Source organism: Coturnix japonica (assembly GCF_001577835.2).
Source record: "Coturnix japonica isolate 7356 chromosome 27 unlocalized genomic scaffold, Coturnix japonica 2.1 chr27random799, whole genome shotgun sequence".
Taxonomy (NCBI): Eukaryota; Metazoa; Chordata; class Aves; order Galliformes; family Phasianidae; genus Coturnix; species Coturnix japonica.
The window spans coordinates 1-15,117 of record NW_015439736.1 but is presented as its reverse complement, the minus strand read 5'-3'; the positions used below and the strand labels follow the sequence as shown (position 1 = coordinate 15,117).

Sequence of the window (15,117 nt, the reverse complement as noted above, 5' to 3'; positions counted from 1 at the left end):
TTTTAACTTTGAGATTTACTCTTTTACTCTATCAGTTTACTAACAGATCGTGGTTGCCTAGCAGAAGTGCAAATGCCTCATCTGGAAATCTCTCTGTGCGGAGCGCTGCGGGGCACTGGGAGGCAGAGCGAGTCCGGTCCCGATGGGTTGCGGCATTGCGGGCAGTGCCCGCATGCACCAGGGCGCGGACACAGGTGGGGCGTAGTGGTGGTTGGTGCCTGCGTGCACCAGGGTCGGTCACATATGCGAGACATATGGGTCATGGGTACTTGGTGTGTGCGTCTGTTCTGTGTACCTGGGCTGTGAATATCCAGAACGTAGGGGGTGGTCCCCTGTGGCACTAGTTTTGATGATGAAACTGTCCAGCATTACATCAAGGAGATCTGTGATCTGTTCAAGACTTCCCCATATTTTGGCCTGAATAGAAGGATACATCTGCATTTCATTTATTGTCGTCGTTATAGGCTTAGCAAGGATAGCAGTGACTCGCTGGCGCTGTGCATTGTCATTGTGTTTGCTGAATCAGACCAGACTGGACAGCCAGGGAGTCGTATACTCCAGACAAAGACGTTTCAATTCAAGACTAGATTTGTTAAATCCTGAAATACACTCTTTCAAGCACTCTAGGGTAAGACCTCTACAGTGCCTGTCCTTGCTTCTTTCACTTCTGCTCAACCATGTGGCATCTAATTTCTGGAAAGAGTTGGCCACTTTGACTTCCCACCAGGAGAATGGCGTGATATGCCTGGCCTTATCATCTGTAGGGGACTCTTTCTCACCCTGCTCGTTTGGGGTTCAGCTCCCTGCTCCTTTTATCACAAGGTTATCCATTTAGCTGACCATGGGAGCCAGTGATGTTATCCTTGATGATTTCAGTAGAGCTTTTGAAACTGTTTCTGACTGCACCCTTCTGGGCAGAATGTCCTGCATACGGATAGACAGAAACAGATGTGGTGTTGAGCAGTTGGCCAATAGGTGAGGTCCAAATGATTAGAGTCAACAGGTTCCATTGGGCTGGTAGATGGTCACTGTCAGGGTTCCCCAGGGCTCCATTTTAGGGCTGCTTCTCTTTCATGTTTTTGCGGATGACTTGCATGCAGGACTAGAAGATGTTCTGAGCAAGTTTGCTGCTGATACCAGATGAGGAGGTGCTGTTGCTTCCACTGAGGGTGGAGAGGACTTGCAGAGATATGTGGACAAGTCAGAGAACTGGGTACCAGTTGGTACTAAGCACCAAGTGCAGAAAGTATAACAAGTGCCTGATTGTGCACCTGGGTAGGGGCAACCCTGGACATACACACTGACTGGATATGGGACACTGGAGAGCGGTCTGACTGAATAGGATTGGGGGTCCTGGTCAACATCAGATTGAACATGAGTCAACAGTGAGCCCAAGCAGCCAGGAAGGCCAATGGTCCCCTGGAGTGCATCAAGCAAGGTATTGCCAGCTTAGTGAGTGTCACGGGTTACCTAGATTTACCTTTGCCCGTGACAGGGGGCAGCCGCCCTGTAGGGCCCCCAGCCCAGAGAAGAAGGGAAAGGGGAATGGGAAAAAGAACAGCGGCAGCAATCTAAGGAGGAAAATTTATTTTACTAAATATGATATCGGAATACAAGATAACACAATATAATACAATATGATTGAGGCTAATAAATCAAACAAAACAGAGAGAGAGAGAGAGTCCCCAGAAAACCGAGAGGCCTACTGTGAACTCTAGGTGACACGACTGGAATGCTTCCCACTCCCCGAGAGTCCAAGAGAGAGAGAAAACTCCAGCCTGGGAGCGAGATTATATACGTCCTCCTCCCGTGACTTATCTCTGACCGCGACGTCAGATGTGCCACGGACATCCTACAAAAATGACCAAGGCGAGGAGGGATGCTGCCAGGCACAGTAGTTAGTGTAGGAATAGAATGTGTTTCCTGCTTTAGAGATGGAAAAGGAGGAATTAGCTATCAAAAAGGGAAGATCCACAAAGAGAAGCAGAGATTGATTCTCAGGGCCTGATTTCTACTCATGGGTGGAAGTGATGTTTATCATGGATAAGTTGTTTACTGGACAAGAAAGAGGCACGATTAGGTGGGCAGCTATGCAAGAGTAGGAATGGAACACAGAAGGAAGGTTGGGCCCTGGGGAGAGGTGGAGAGAGGAAGGATCCCGAGGATAAACTGTACTGGTTGCTGTCTCTGTCTTTGTGACTGTTAAATTTCACACTTGTGAAAGTGCTATCTAAGAAGCTGTTACGGTACAAGGGGTGTCTAAGAAATATCTAGAAGACCCCCTGGGCTGTGTTTTGGCTCACTGAAGAGTCTTTGCTGGCGAGCCAGGGGGAATACGGAGTAAGAAACCAGGATCATAAATGAAGTTCTGGGACCAGTTTTTATAATTAAGTATCCTAATTGTGAGACCAAGTGCTGGGTGTTAGTGGGAAGTGAAGAAAGGTATTGCTTGATTATTGATGGTACAATGGAAGTGTAATGGAGGTACCAAAAGTGAATAGTGGAATTGTGGAGGAAAAAAAAACCACACACACACACACACATGTCATCAATTTATAAGCAATACGCCAATGAGTCAACGAGTATTCATCAGGAAAATTTTTATTAATTGTAGCGGGTTAAAACAAAAAGGCAACCTATGTTTGCTGACCAATAGCAATTAGCACATTAGTTTAAGAACCAATTTATTAGTTTAGCAAAAGGAATCCACAAGCTACAGTTGTAAAACTGTCCATTTCAGCTTTACTGGGTGAAGAGTCTTGTTTTTCCTCAATAATTTTACACTTGGTGATTTTGCCTCACAATAAGGACTGCATTCGCAACAGAATTCTTGTGTCTTTTGCCTCAAAACGGGACACGGGCATTTTCCTCACGTTCCACATGCATTGTTTTTAGAAAGTGGCACCCCCTGGCCTAACAAGCAATGGAAATCTTGCAAACCGGGGAAGAGCGGATGGAAGTGAGTCAGAGGTTTCAGTGATGAAGCTGATGGTGAACAAATGGGGAAGAAGTAGGTGGGCGCTCGACCACCCTGGATACCACTGAGCACACCCGGAGCTTTGCCCTCCCCCCTAAGCCCCCCCACACCTCACCAGGAGATCCCCGAGGGCTCTCCGTTCCCCCCCGGCTTCTTTGCCCCCCACCGCCCCCGAGGCCCACTCAGGCTTCAGGCCCTGCGTGTACAGGCCGCGTTGCCATGGCGACAGCGCGCCTTCCCCCCTCTCTGCGCGCACTCGAAACTGCCACCACGGCGACAGCGCATGCGTGACGACGTCGGCATAGCAACAGCGCGTCAGCGCGCCTGCGCCTGTGCTCGTTGCCCGAGCGGCGCCAGCCGTGCCGTCATCACCCCGCGCCCCGAGGAAGAGGCGGCCGTGCCGAAGTCGAGCTGCTCTCCGCACTGCTGCAGCGCCGCCGGGCAACCCCGGGGCTCCGAGCGCCGCCTCCGCTTCTGCAAGTGGCTGTTCTGGGGGAGGCCTGAAGGGGTCCCCTCCGCGGGCGCCGCGAGCCGCCCTGCGTTGGCCCCGCGGGGCCTCTGTGGCACTCAGGGCTTCTGTTGGACGGCGGGATGTTCCCTGTGCCTCCTCCCCTCCCAGGGGTACCTCGTTGCCCCACCCCACGCCCCCATTCTGACCCCTAGGCTCCCCTATCTGTGCCCCCCCCCCCCCGTCCTCCCGTCCCCGTTTCTGACCCCTACAATACACTGTCGTCCCCCATGAGTCTTTGTTTTGTGACTTACTTAGAGAGAAAGAGGCGTCGTTATTTGAGAGAACGGGCCGTGGTGGAGATGTTACACGACCCCACGTTTATTCCTCAGAATTCTGATCCAAATTCCAGTCCAAACCAAGGCCATGATCCTGAGAGAGTCAGGCGTACACCAAGTATGTGGCATATGTGCACAAGGTCTGCACCAGGTGAGTATGGCGGTACATGAGCAGCAACGTCTGGCAGAGGGCAAAGAAGACCCCTTTGAATGAAATGATTACTAAGCTTCATGACTTTGAGCTACGTTTAACCCCTCTACGTGCTTATGTTTCAGCCCCTGTGAAAGTAACTGAAAGACTGGATAGAGTAGAGAGTAATCAGGAAGGTAGGATGGAGGAACTGTCTGCTGTGCTTCATCGTGATGAGCCCTGTGAACCCGTGGTGAGATGGGACACAGCTGATGAGGATCAGGATGATCAAAACAGCCTGCTGGAGGGGCTGATCAAACTGGTTTCCTCCCAGCCTGCATCATCCAGTGTCTCAGCTGTTAAGACGTCCTCCTGGCTTGCGGAATCAAACTCTATAATCCAGAGATGGGTTATAAAGCAGGTATGTTTATTCCAGCGTTGCGCAGTGCCAGGTGCAAGGGGGATAGCTCCTTCAAACTTGCACACCGACTTGTAAAATCGGGACACAGTTATAGGTACATTTAATACATAGTCAATGATTTCTCGGAATTCTGATACATAGTCAATGATTTCTTAGACTTCTAATACATAGTCAATAGTTCTAGGAATTCTGGTACATATTCAATAGCTCTTTAGCATACAGACCCCCTCTTTGTCTTTAGCATACAGGACCCCTTGTTCTTATCAGGGGAATGCAACTCCTCTTCTGGTCGTCCGTGAGTTTCACACCTTATCTGCATCCTCCCTGCTCTCTCAAGCCCCTTGTTTCTTTTACTTGTTACCTTTAAGTTTCTTTTACTTATTTCTATAAACTACCTTTAAGTTTCCTTTACTTGTTTCTATAAACTACCTTTAACTATCCCCCTTTTAGCCCCCCTTTATTCCGAATTCCAGCAGAACATCTGTTTCCTGCTTCACTGTTCAATCCAGCTCAAGCAAGTGACAACAGTAAGATTATGTTGCGTATTGCCTTGTGGAATTGCTTGCGTGAGCATGGAGAAAATATGAAGAAGTGGCATAAAAAAAACCCCTCCTGCACTTCAAGCATGCATAAAAGAATAGCAAGACAGATCAGCCTCCATGGCGATCTCTTCTAAAAAGGTGATCGCTCCAGTTGCTGTGGGACGGGATTATTGTACTGTATTGTGTTATCTTGCATTCCGATATTACATTTAGTAAATTAGCTTTCCTCCTCAGATTGTTGCCGCTGTTTTGTTTTTAGGCTCATCTCCCTACCCTTTCCCCCATTTCCTGACCCTCTTTCTACCCTGTAGAAGTCTCTCCCAACCCCCCAGCTTTCCCCTTCCACCCCTCACCTCCCCTTCAGGCCCCCTTTACTCCCCTTAGAAGAAGCCTTACTCACCCCATTCCCCCCTACACATCTTCCTCCCCATTGCCCCAAGTTTCAAGTTTCCCCTCCAGGCTCCCTTTCCACCCCATAGAAACCTATCCCCTGTCTTCCTCACCAGTGTTGTTTTTTTCTTTTGATTTTTTCTCTCTTCTTCTTTTCTTTTTTTAATGGGGGTGTGGGGTGGGGGGTGTGGGGGGGGATTGGTGCAGGGGTGGGGAGGAGTTAGGGGAACGGGGACAGTGGGCCTGGATGGATCTGGAAGGTTTGAAGGTGGGCTTAGAGGTGACTTGAAGGAGTTTGGGCAGGTTGCAGAGGAGTCCTGGGGTGTCCAGGACTCATGTAGGTCTGTGTGGTCCTGGAGTGCTCCAGAAGTATCTCAAGATGTCCCAGATAGATCTTGGTGTGGCCAGGTGGTCCTCAGGTGGTTCTAGGGGGTTTTGGGATCATCCATAAGGGTCTGGAGAAGATGTCCCAGAGGGGTCCTGGGGGGTCGAGTGGTGCCCAGGTGGGTCCTCAGGTGGGTCCAGGGGGTCCCTGGAAGGGGTTGTGAAGCTCCCAGGAGCAACCGGAAGGGTCTGGAGATGTCCCTGAAGGATCATGTCAGGTCTAGAGGGGACTCAGGTTTTTCCTGGGGAGTCCTCCACGTGGGTCTGGAGGTGCCTTGGAGTGTCCAGGGTGTCCTTTTGTGGGCCTGGGAGGTCTCTGGAGTCATCCAGAATAGTCTGGAGGTGTCCCAGAGAGGACTTACAGTGTCCAGGGTGACCCTGGAATGACCTGGATGCTCCTAGTAAGGGTTCAGCAGCTCCCAGGAGCAACTGGAAGGGCCTGGAGATGTCCCGGAAGGATCGTGTTGGGTCTGGTTGGTCCTCCTGGGGTGTCCTGTAGTCACCCATAATGGTTTGGAGGTGTCCCAGCAGGGTCTTGCTAGGGGGCACCTCATGTTGGTCCATGGGGTTCCTGAGGGATCTGGAAGCTCCCAGTGTGGGTTCAGAAGCTCCCAGGAGCAAATGGAAGGGCCTGGAGATGTCCCAGTAGAGTTTGTCTCCAAGGGATCCCTGGGTGTGTCCAGAGACTCTTTGAAGTCACGCAGAAGGCTCTGGAGATGTCCCAATGGGGTCTTGGGGTGTCCAGAGGGTCTTCGTATGGGTCCAGGGGATTCTGAGTCATCCAGATACTGACTTGTGGAATCAAACTCCATAACCACAAAGTAGTTATAAAGCAGGTATGTTTAATAAGTGATGCGCAGACACCCTGGTGCAAGGGGGATAGCTCCACCTCACTTGCACATTGTTAGGAGAAATCATGTGACAGATATAGGCTGAACTAATGCATAATCAGTAGTTTGCAGGAATTTGGATACATATTCGTTACATTCCTGAGACGCCATTAGCATGCAGTCCCTCCCCCCTTAACATAAGCTCTCTGTAACTACCCTTTGCCTTAGTGAAGCCCCCTTTCCCTTTCCTTAGAAAAGTGTTCCCTTTTCATCTATTACGGGGTCCTTTTTCACTCTTCAGTACCACCCTGGATACCACTGCGCATGCCCAAATGGACGTCAGCACATATTCATGAGTCACAGAATCTCAGGTGTTGGAAGGGACCTCGAATGATTGTCTAGTCCAGTCCCCCTGCTGGAGCAGGAACACCCGGATTAGCTGACACAGGAACTCATCCAGGCGGGTTCTGAGTACCTCTAGAGAAGGAAGAGCCCACAGCCTTATAATAAGGTTATAATTTCATAATTATAATTATATAATATATAATATATGTCATATATAATATAATGTCATATATAATATAATATATAGATAATAATATATTATACATATCATATATAATATAATTCTATAAGGATATAATTTCAGCATGGGAGAACAGGACATACAGAAAATACTGTAAACTTCTACAGCAAAAACAAAATCTACCTCACACAGTGAGGATGGTGAGGCACTGGTAAAAGTTGCCTGGAGATGTGGTTGATGCCCCATTCCTGGGGAATTTCAAGGCAAGGCTGGACCAGGCCCTGGGTGCCCTGATCTAGCTGTGGTGTCTGTGTCCATTGCAGGGGACTTGGAGAAGATGGCCAAGCTGCTGAGAGTACAGATGTCCACTGTAAGGCCGCCCATTCTGTGTCATCAGTGACATCACAAACTGCCAGCACAGTGTAGGTGACACCCAAAGGGAAAGCCAGAAGAGTTGTCAGGAGGGAACACGACAGGACAGAGCAGGAGCACAGGGACCTTCAAGGCATCTCTGAGCACAGCTCACATCTCGCCATGTCATTCCGGTGTGCCCATAGGAGCCGGAAAGTCTGGCTTTCCTTTTCCCCTCCCTTTGACGACTCTGGTTCTCAGTCCAATGAGACAGAGGTAAGACCCCCCAGAAGGCCAAAGCTGGCTTGGTACGAGTGGACTCCAGAACAGGAGAAGAACAAGGTGGAGATTGTACGTCCATGTGAGTAATTGGTGGGAAGCACCGGGGACAGCGGTTGTGTGCTACTCAAAGCTGGCACCCACTTTTTCTGGCACCACTTGTTCTGAAACCCCTTATCCCAGCATGGAGACCAGCTCCAGCTAAAGGAGTTGTGGAACGACAGAATCCTGGTATGGTTGGGTGTGGAGGGACCACAAAGCCCTCACAGGCCCAGCCCCTGCCGTGGGCTGGTTGCCACCCACATGATCAGGCTGCCTGTGGCCTCGTGCAGCCTTGCCTTGAGCACCTCCAAGGATGGGGCACCTGCAGCTTCTCTGCGCAGCCTGTGCCACTGCCAGCCTCTCCCAGCCTGTTGGCATGAGTGACAAAAGGCTGCTGGGCTGGCAGGAGGTACCCACATTTCCCCAGTGGGTGTCAGGGAAGCAGGCAGGGTGGATGGCTCCATGCCACACGTTGGGGCCATTCCTTCCCTTGCCTTCAGCTTCTCTCCATTGTTGTCCTCCTTGTTTAGTTGCTTGCGTATGGGAGCAATGGAGAGGAGAGGCCACTGTATGCATCTCTGAGTTTCTGAAGAGAAAGGACAAGGTAAGAGCAGCTGTTTCCACTGTGGTGCCCCTGTTCTTCTCCAGGCTGCTGCCCTGCAGGCATTGCACCGCACCCCATGATGCTTGGGGTCCTGCTGGCCATGGATCTCACTTTCATGCTCCCTCTTGTCCCCTCTGTGACTACCAGGATGAGCAACAGAAAATCAGATTCCTGAGCAGCATCTGCATATTGTGCAGATGCAGGGATGAGTCGCTTGATTTGAATGCTTTCTGCCAAGAAAACCAGCTGGCAGAGAATGTCCAGGTGAGGAGATATGCGCTGGGCTGGAAATGGGACCCTATCCACACAGGACAGGACTGGCATGGGGAGAAGTGAGCATGGACATGGAAGTGTCTTCTGGTGGCTGCCACATCCTGTCCTTCTTGTGTTCTGTAGGCGCTGATCAGAGAGGAGCCTGTGCACGTTTTGTCCTCAGTGATAAAGCAGGAAGTCATGCTGACCTTTGCTGATTTGAGGTAGCTGCCTAGGCCCACGTTTAGTTAGCACGGCCCCACGGAAGGCTGTTGGTGGCCTTGAAGCTAGCAGGGAGGATTCTCCCTGTGGAGGTCTGTGTCCTTCTTCCCAAAGCCTCAAGGCTCCTCTCTCCCCTTCTAGCACTGTGGAGACGGCGCTGGAAGGCAAAACAGAGAGCATCCTGAATTCCTGCTTCAACAGTGTCTTCTTTTTGCCTCCGGAACTGGACATACCAGACAAGGAGGAAAATCTCTACACTAAGGTGTGTGCTGGGTGAGCCACCGGAGCCCCATATATCCCTTTGTGCTGCTCCCTGGCTCCTTGTGCTGAGGCCACAGGAGACCCAGGCAGGGCAGGAAACCAGCTTTGCTTTTCCACCCTCGTTCTCTTCTTTGGGGATGGGGTTAGGATGAGGTGCCCCGTAAGGTGCCGCAGGTGCCCTTCTACAACTCTCTGTCCTCTTGCAGACCATGATTGCCATGAACGTCATGCTGCGAGCCTTGGTGTGGAACTGTCCCAACTCCAGAATGGGGGAGGAGATGTGCAGTATCTTTAAGGTCTGGCAGCAACAGAGAGTGGGGTCACTAGGAGGGTTCCACACCCTGAGTGATGCGAGTGTCCCTGCTGCAGTGGCACAGAGCCTCCCTGCCCCAGACAGTCCTACAAAGGATTGCACCCCGTCTGCTCTGTTCTTCCTTCCCAGTGGGGAAGATCCCAGAGCTCCTGCTGGAGCTGCAGAAGCTCCCAGGGCGAGTACCAGCAGATTCTCTCTTTGCAGGCTCTGTTCCACTTCTTCCACTCCCAGCACATGCACGTTCGTACGAGAGCCCTGTTTGGGATTTTACAGATGATCATAGATTTTATGGATAAAGTAAGGAGCCAGGCACCCTCCAGCCGGGCTGTCTCCCATTATCCACATCCCAGAGCAGCTTAGGAGTGCCTTCAGCCAGGGCACAGCTGGGAGCTCTCAGCAGGGCTCTGCCCCAAACAAGGGTCTTTGCCCCTTCTTTGTCCCCGCTCTTCCCTCTCCTGGCCCTGCTCTGCCTACGCTCAACCCTTTCTCTCTTCTCCTTCTGGCACCCAGGACTGGTACCGCGCTGAAGATTTCAAAGTGGTATATGAGTCAGTCATTGAGGTCTACTTCCCCATCCTGGGAGAGCTGCTGGGTCACCTCTGTCTTTTCAGCTGTGGGAGTGATAGCACCAGAGCTCCAGCTACAGAGGCTCTTTATCGCCTCTATGCGTTTGTCAAACACAAAAGAAGTAAGAGAAGATGGGTTGGGCAGCTTCTCCCCGCTCCTATGTCTGCTCGTGTCTCCTGTTTTTGAGCACTGTTAAGCCTAGAGACCATGGAGTCTGCAAGTTCCCTGAGCTCCTTTACTCTTTTGAGCAGCTTCATCCTTCCTCAGCTCCCTCTTGTTCCCAGCCCCCAGCACCTTTAGCTGTTAGTCCCTTTCCTTCACTCTCCTCAGCATGAGTCCTGTAACCCATGTCTGCTCATCACTGGTTTCCACCCACAGGTCTCTTACAGCATGGGTCTCCTACACCATAGGTCTCCTACAGCACAGGTCTCCTCTGCTGTTTCCAGTTTAAAGCAGCTTTCCCCAGGTGCTGAGCTTGGTGGCAAAGACAGTGTTTCCTTCTGACACTTCTGCATTCCCTCCCTTTCAGAAACAAGCCTGACAGAGGAGATGGAAAAGTACGTGCATCTCCGTGAGGAGATTCAGGATACTGATTTTGGACTTGATAACGTGTCCAGTCCTGCTGACTGTGCCAAGGTAATGTCCTGCCTTGCTGAGCATCTTGTCCATAGCACCAGCAGGACAGGATTTTTGTTTGTGAGCAAGGGGAGTGTCACGGCAGCAGCAGATCCAGCCCTCCTGGTTGTCAGCAAGCCCTTTTTACCAACTGCCCCCCCACCCACAGTCCTTCTCCCAGGACCCTCTCTTGCCATCCTGCACCACTCAGTGACACAAGCTGATGCTGCCAGCTCTCGTGCAGGCTCTGCTGCCCAGCGTCTCTCTGCAGAGCTGCTCTCCCTGCTCAACCGAGAAGCACCATTGGGATGCTCAGTGTGGTGTGTCTTCCCTCCCCTGCTTCCACCCACAGGCGTTTGGAGGATACCTCAGGCCTGCCGAGAGGATGGATGTCGTCCTCACAGCCCTTGAAGGGATGGTTGACTCCAGCATCTATGACAAGGAGGCGGCCTGCAGTGTGATGGCTGTGGCCATGGAAGACCACGCTTTCTGGATATCAGATGTAAGCACCTTTTGGCCACTGCCCCATCCTTGAGGCCTTTCAGGCCTTGTTCTTCTCTCCCCAGCTGAGGTCTCTTGGACTCCTGAAGCCATTTTTAGCAATGGGGAGTGCAGTGGTTTCAGCAGCACCTGTGGAAATGGTTGTGGTCTGTTCTCGCCTGTGTCCCCTTTAGAAAACCCAGATCATAACTTCCATCTGCAAGAACCTGAGGAGCATCACCACAAAGGCAGCACGGCACTGCCTGGACTCTCTGCTCCTCGTTCTGACCAGCCAGATGCCTGCAGAGGAAGTCAGGAACCTGCTCAAGTCCTCTCCACCAAGCAACAGGTACTGTCCTCAACAGTCTGGAGGGCTTCTTCTAGGGGCCCTCCTGCTCACCCAGGGCTTTCCAAGCAATGCGGGCTTGAAGGGTTTTAAGTGTGGCAAAGGAAGCCCTGCCTACAATGCATTTTGGCTTGCAGCAATGCCCTGGATGTGTGGGAGGTGATGCTCTGCATGCCGCGGACCTTGGAGAAGGTTTTGAAGGAGCTGACCAAGGGCTCACAGCTGAGCAGGCTGGTAGAAGGAGTCACAGAAGACACGTGCATCCTCTTCTTGGCTGTGAGTTAGTGGATAAGGCTTCTCTGCTCCTCAGGGCTGTGAGTGCCCCTGCAGGCCCTAACTGATGTCTTTGTTTCAGCTAATGGCAAAGAGTGAAGATAACAGGGACTATTTTGGTAACCTATGCCACCTCAAGACTTATCTGAAGCATCCAAGCATGGAGATGCACGTGGTGGTGCTCAGAGGGCTTGTCATACTCTCCGAGACACAGGAGAAGGTGAGTGGGACATTGTCAACTGAAGCGCCGTTGGGCGTCTTGGGCAGCGACGGGAGGAGTGTGGCAGTCACGGTGGGTCCTGCTGGCTGAGGAGCTTTGAGGATGGGACATCAAAGCGCACTAAAGCCCAGCTTCTTTTGTGGGCTAGTTGTCACCTACTGGATCAGGTAGCTCCTGGCCCCATCCATTCTGGCCTGGAGCACCTTTAGGAATGGGGTGCCTACAGTGAAGTGAACCAGGAGGCTGGAGCTCAGAGACTGGACTGTTTTGCCCAGGGTGGTCATTCTCTGCATCACAGAAAGAATCCTGCATTTCCTACAGGCAAGAAAAATGCAGGTCTTGCTGCCAGAGATCATGGCCACCCTGCAGGATGCCAGCGCAGACATCAAGATGAGGGCCCTGCTTGTCATTCAGAACATCATGGGCCATGTGAAGAGGAAGGAGGCCAGCTCCATCGCTGTGCGGCACGCTGAGGAGCTCCTGCCTCTCTTTGTCAATGTAAGTGAGGTTGCTGCGGGAGGCAGAGGCCACCCTGGGGGACCCTGCATTGCCACCGCTGTGTGGGCAGCACTCGCATTGGGCCCTCTCCCCTCCTCGCTCCTCCTGGGGCTCCTTCTGGGCAGGGGAACAGCTGTGGGCCCTCAGAGAGCCCTGTGCCCAGCATCCACTCCCTGCAGTTGGCTTCTGGCCCTCCACACCTCCTCCACCGCCTGAGCAAGGCCAGGCCAGGCCTGGTCCCCGTGCACGGTGCAGGAAGGTGGAGGTCTGCAGGCGCCGCGTGCCATGGAGGCAGTGTGATGGCGGTCCATTCACCTCGTGCTAAAATTCTCCTTCTCCATCCCAGGAGTCGAGCGCCGTGAAGGTGTCCTCCATCTGTCTCTACAGAGACATGGGGCAGGCTGTGCTCTGGTGCCACCGGAGGAGAATGAAGGGGACGATGCACAGGGGCCTGGTCCCGCTGCTCTTTCGGATGAGTGATGAGAACCAGGACGTGGCCCAGGTACAGGTTTCCGTCCCACCAAGGGCATGGTGACACCGTTCGGGTGCTCTGGCTGCCAGGGCCCGTGGCAGCTGCCCGAGGCCCTGAGGACAGGCCCACCTCCCTGCTACTCCTCACACCAGTGCAGGCGGAGGGGTCCAGCTTCCACAGCCTGGGCTTAGAGCTCTGCTACCCGCAGCCTGGGTGTTGAGGGCCTGGGACAGAGACTGCTGGGAGCCCAGCATCGTGCTGGGGATGGCCATGGAGGGGCTACTGGCTCCATGTCTCTGTGTGGCCATCACACCCAGCCCGTGTTCTGTCCCCCATCCCACAGCATGCTGGGAAAAGGCTCCCGGCCCTGCCGAGAGGAGGGCAATGCCAGGTCTCCTTCCTCTGGCCATAGTGCCATCTCCCATCTTCTGCTTCCCCGCAGGCTGCCAAGAGAGCCATTGTACAAACGGCCAAGCTCCTGTGCTGGAACGACCTCCGGAAGCTGACTGAGAAACAGGAGACGTGGAGGATCGCAGAGTGCTTGGTAAGGAGAACCCCAGAGCCCCAGACCAACAGGGACAGCGCAGGGAGCTGGGAAGCGTCTGCAATCCCTGTGTTCTTGTGCTCTCTCCAGCTGCAGCGGGACCAGAGCAGGGTGGAGGAATACCTGCAGCAGAGCCAGCCCTACCTGCAGGACTCTCAGGCGGCCTTGCGAGAGGAGGCCGTGAGGTTCATTGGTGAGCCACAGCCCCCTTGTCCCTCTCTTGGCAGTGTTTGGCTGTCTCAGACACTGCCCTGTGGCTGTACGAGCCCCTGAGTGGGACCCAGGTCCCTGGTGCCTTGCTCAGGCGCCCCTCGCCCCCTCTCGCTGCTGGGTAGCAATGCGGTTCTGCTGCTGGGAGTGGGATCTGACGGGTGCTCTGTGCCTAGGGCTTGCTGCGCGCTACTCAATGGACCAGAGCAAGGAGAAGCTACAGGACATCATCGGAGGTAAGTGAGGGCTGTGGTGTGTGTACTGAAGCTGGGGGCAGAGACCCCAATGCCTTGCTCTTCTCCAAGGAAATTCTTGGGGCTGAGGGATGATTCAGAACCATGGAATCCTAGAAATGTTGGCTTTCAAGTCACCTGAAGAATCACGGAACTGTGGAATCCTAGAGTGACTGGGTTGAAAGGGACCTGAAAGACCGCCCAGCCATGAGATCCTAGAAGAATTCAGTGGAAAGGGCAGCTCAAAGATCATCCAAGCATGATATTCCAGGATGGTAGAATGGTTGGCTTGGAAGGGACATTAAAGGCCACCTAGTTCCAACCCCCTGCTGTGGCCCCCAGTGGTTCGGGGTGCCCAGGGCCCCATGCAACGTGGCCTTGAGCAGCTCCAGAGATGGGGATCCTACATGTTTTCTGGGCTGCCTGTGCTGGAGCCTCCTTGCCCTCTGTGGAAAGAACTTCCTCCTAAGTCAGAGTCAGAGGAAAGGGCAGCTAGGCTGATAATGTGGTGGGAGCCCAAGCACAATCAAGAGGGAGATGGATATCTCCTGCAAGCAGCTCGGAGAAGTTTCACTGGGGAAATCAGTGTTCCCTACGTCTGCTGGAAGTAGAATACCTGGAAACATCTGGGGAGATTCCTGGAGTGTGTGAGGGAGACTCTCCTTTGCAGGACGTGAGGAGGGAGTGAAGGAGAGAATGTGTCCACTTGCAAACAGGGAAGGACATGTGGGTTCAGTGATGCTAATGACCTCTAAGGTCTTTTCCAATTGAGGTGATTTGGTGATTCTAGTGCATCTGGGGCCTTCCTGATCAGCCGCTCCATTTGTCCTACCTGGCCAGGGACAGAGATGCACAGCACTGGCGTGGCCTGCAGAGTTTGCCCAGGATCTCGGCAGCTTGCTTCATCTCCACTCTGTTTCTTCCTGTTGCAGCCCTCATGCCTTTGGTGAGCGACACGGAGAGCTCGGTCCAATGCTTGGCAGCTCAGACCACACTGATCCTTGAGACAGCCACAAGGACAGCGACATCACGACGGAGCCTGCGGGCGCTGTGCTGTCTTATCTGCTGAGCTGTGTGATAAAGTGTTTGCTCATTAAGACCAGGATGTGGCAACAATGTTTGCAAAGCGCGCGAATTTGCAGGTGGATTCTGCAGGTCTCGGCAAGTCTCAAGGAAGGACCAATCAACTAATGACACACTGGCCTAACGACCACGGCCGACCAGTCGGATACCAGCACACCCGGGACCTGACAATACAAAAGAAGTTGCAAGGAACAGGAACGCGCGGCAGTTGGAGGAACGATGATTCCCCTGTCGTCCAGCGCTGAATTGCCTTTTTGTTTTACCCG

The 15,117-nt window shown here is 52.9% G+C and overlaps 1 protein-coding gene and 1 long non-coding RNA gene across 4 annotated transcripts; both read left to right on the top strand.

The window, feature by feature from the left end:
* Positions 1-3,247: 3,247 nt before the first annotated feature.
* Positions 3,248-4,315, top strand: LOC107306913. Of its 2 annotated transcripts, XR_001552301.2 has the most exons (3): positions 3,249-3,598; positions 3,744-3,914; positions 4,040-4,315. It is a non-coding gene; the product is annotated as an uncharacterized LOC107306913 (long non-coding RNA). The 2 variants fall into 2 exon arrangements; XR_001552300.2 differs by having other exon boundaries at positions 3,248-3,914.
* A 2,121-nt stretch (positions 4,316-6,436) lies between these two features.
* On the top strand, positions 6,437-15,111 carry LOC107306912. 2 transcript variants are annotated; one of them, XM_015850327.2, is made up of 20 exons: positions 6,437-6,971; positions 7,310-7,698; positions 8,189-8,262; positions 8,410-8,526; positions 8,659-8,738; positions 8,878-8,998; positions 9,204-9,293; positions 9,515-9,607; positions 9,821-9,998; positions 10,407-10,513; positions 10,845-10,994; positions 11,167-11,321; positions 11,456-11,594; positions 11,674-11,811; positions 12,133-12,309; positions 12,656-12,811; positions 13,224-13,325; positions 13,416-13,518; positions 13,712-13,771; positions 14,701-15,111. In XM_015850327.2, exons 2-20 carry the CDS (start codon positions 7,521-7,523, stop codon positions 14,835-14,837), a joined length of 2,355 nt encoding a protein of 784 aa, XP_015705813.1. In that variant the 5' UTR covers positions 6,437-6,971; positions 7,310-7,520; the 3' UTR covers positions 14,838-15,111. The 2 variants fall into 2 exon arrangements, with proteins under 2 accessions (XP_015705813.1, XP_032297512.1); XM_032441621.1 differs by lacking the exon at positions 6,437-6,971 and having other exon boundaries at positions 7,611-8,262.
* The last annotated feature ends 6 nt before the right edge of the window (positions 15,112-15,117 follow it).

Excerpts from the sequence above, each read along its gene's own strand:
- LOC107306912 (XM_032441621.1), top strand. The coding sequence starts at position 7,972 with ATGGGGCACCTGCAGCTTCTCTGCGCAGCCTGTGCCACTGCCAGCCTC. Across the intron at positions 10,514-10,844 it reads GTCCTGCTGACTGTGCCAAG|GCGTTTGGAGGATACCTCAG; the intron begins GTAATGTCCTGC and ends TTCCACCCACAG. Across the intron at positions 13,772-14,700 it reads GCTACAGGACATCATCGGAG|CCCTCATGCCTTTGGTGAGC; the intron begins GTAAGTGAGGGC and ends TTCCTGTTGCAG.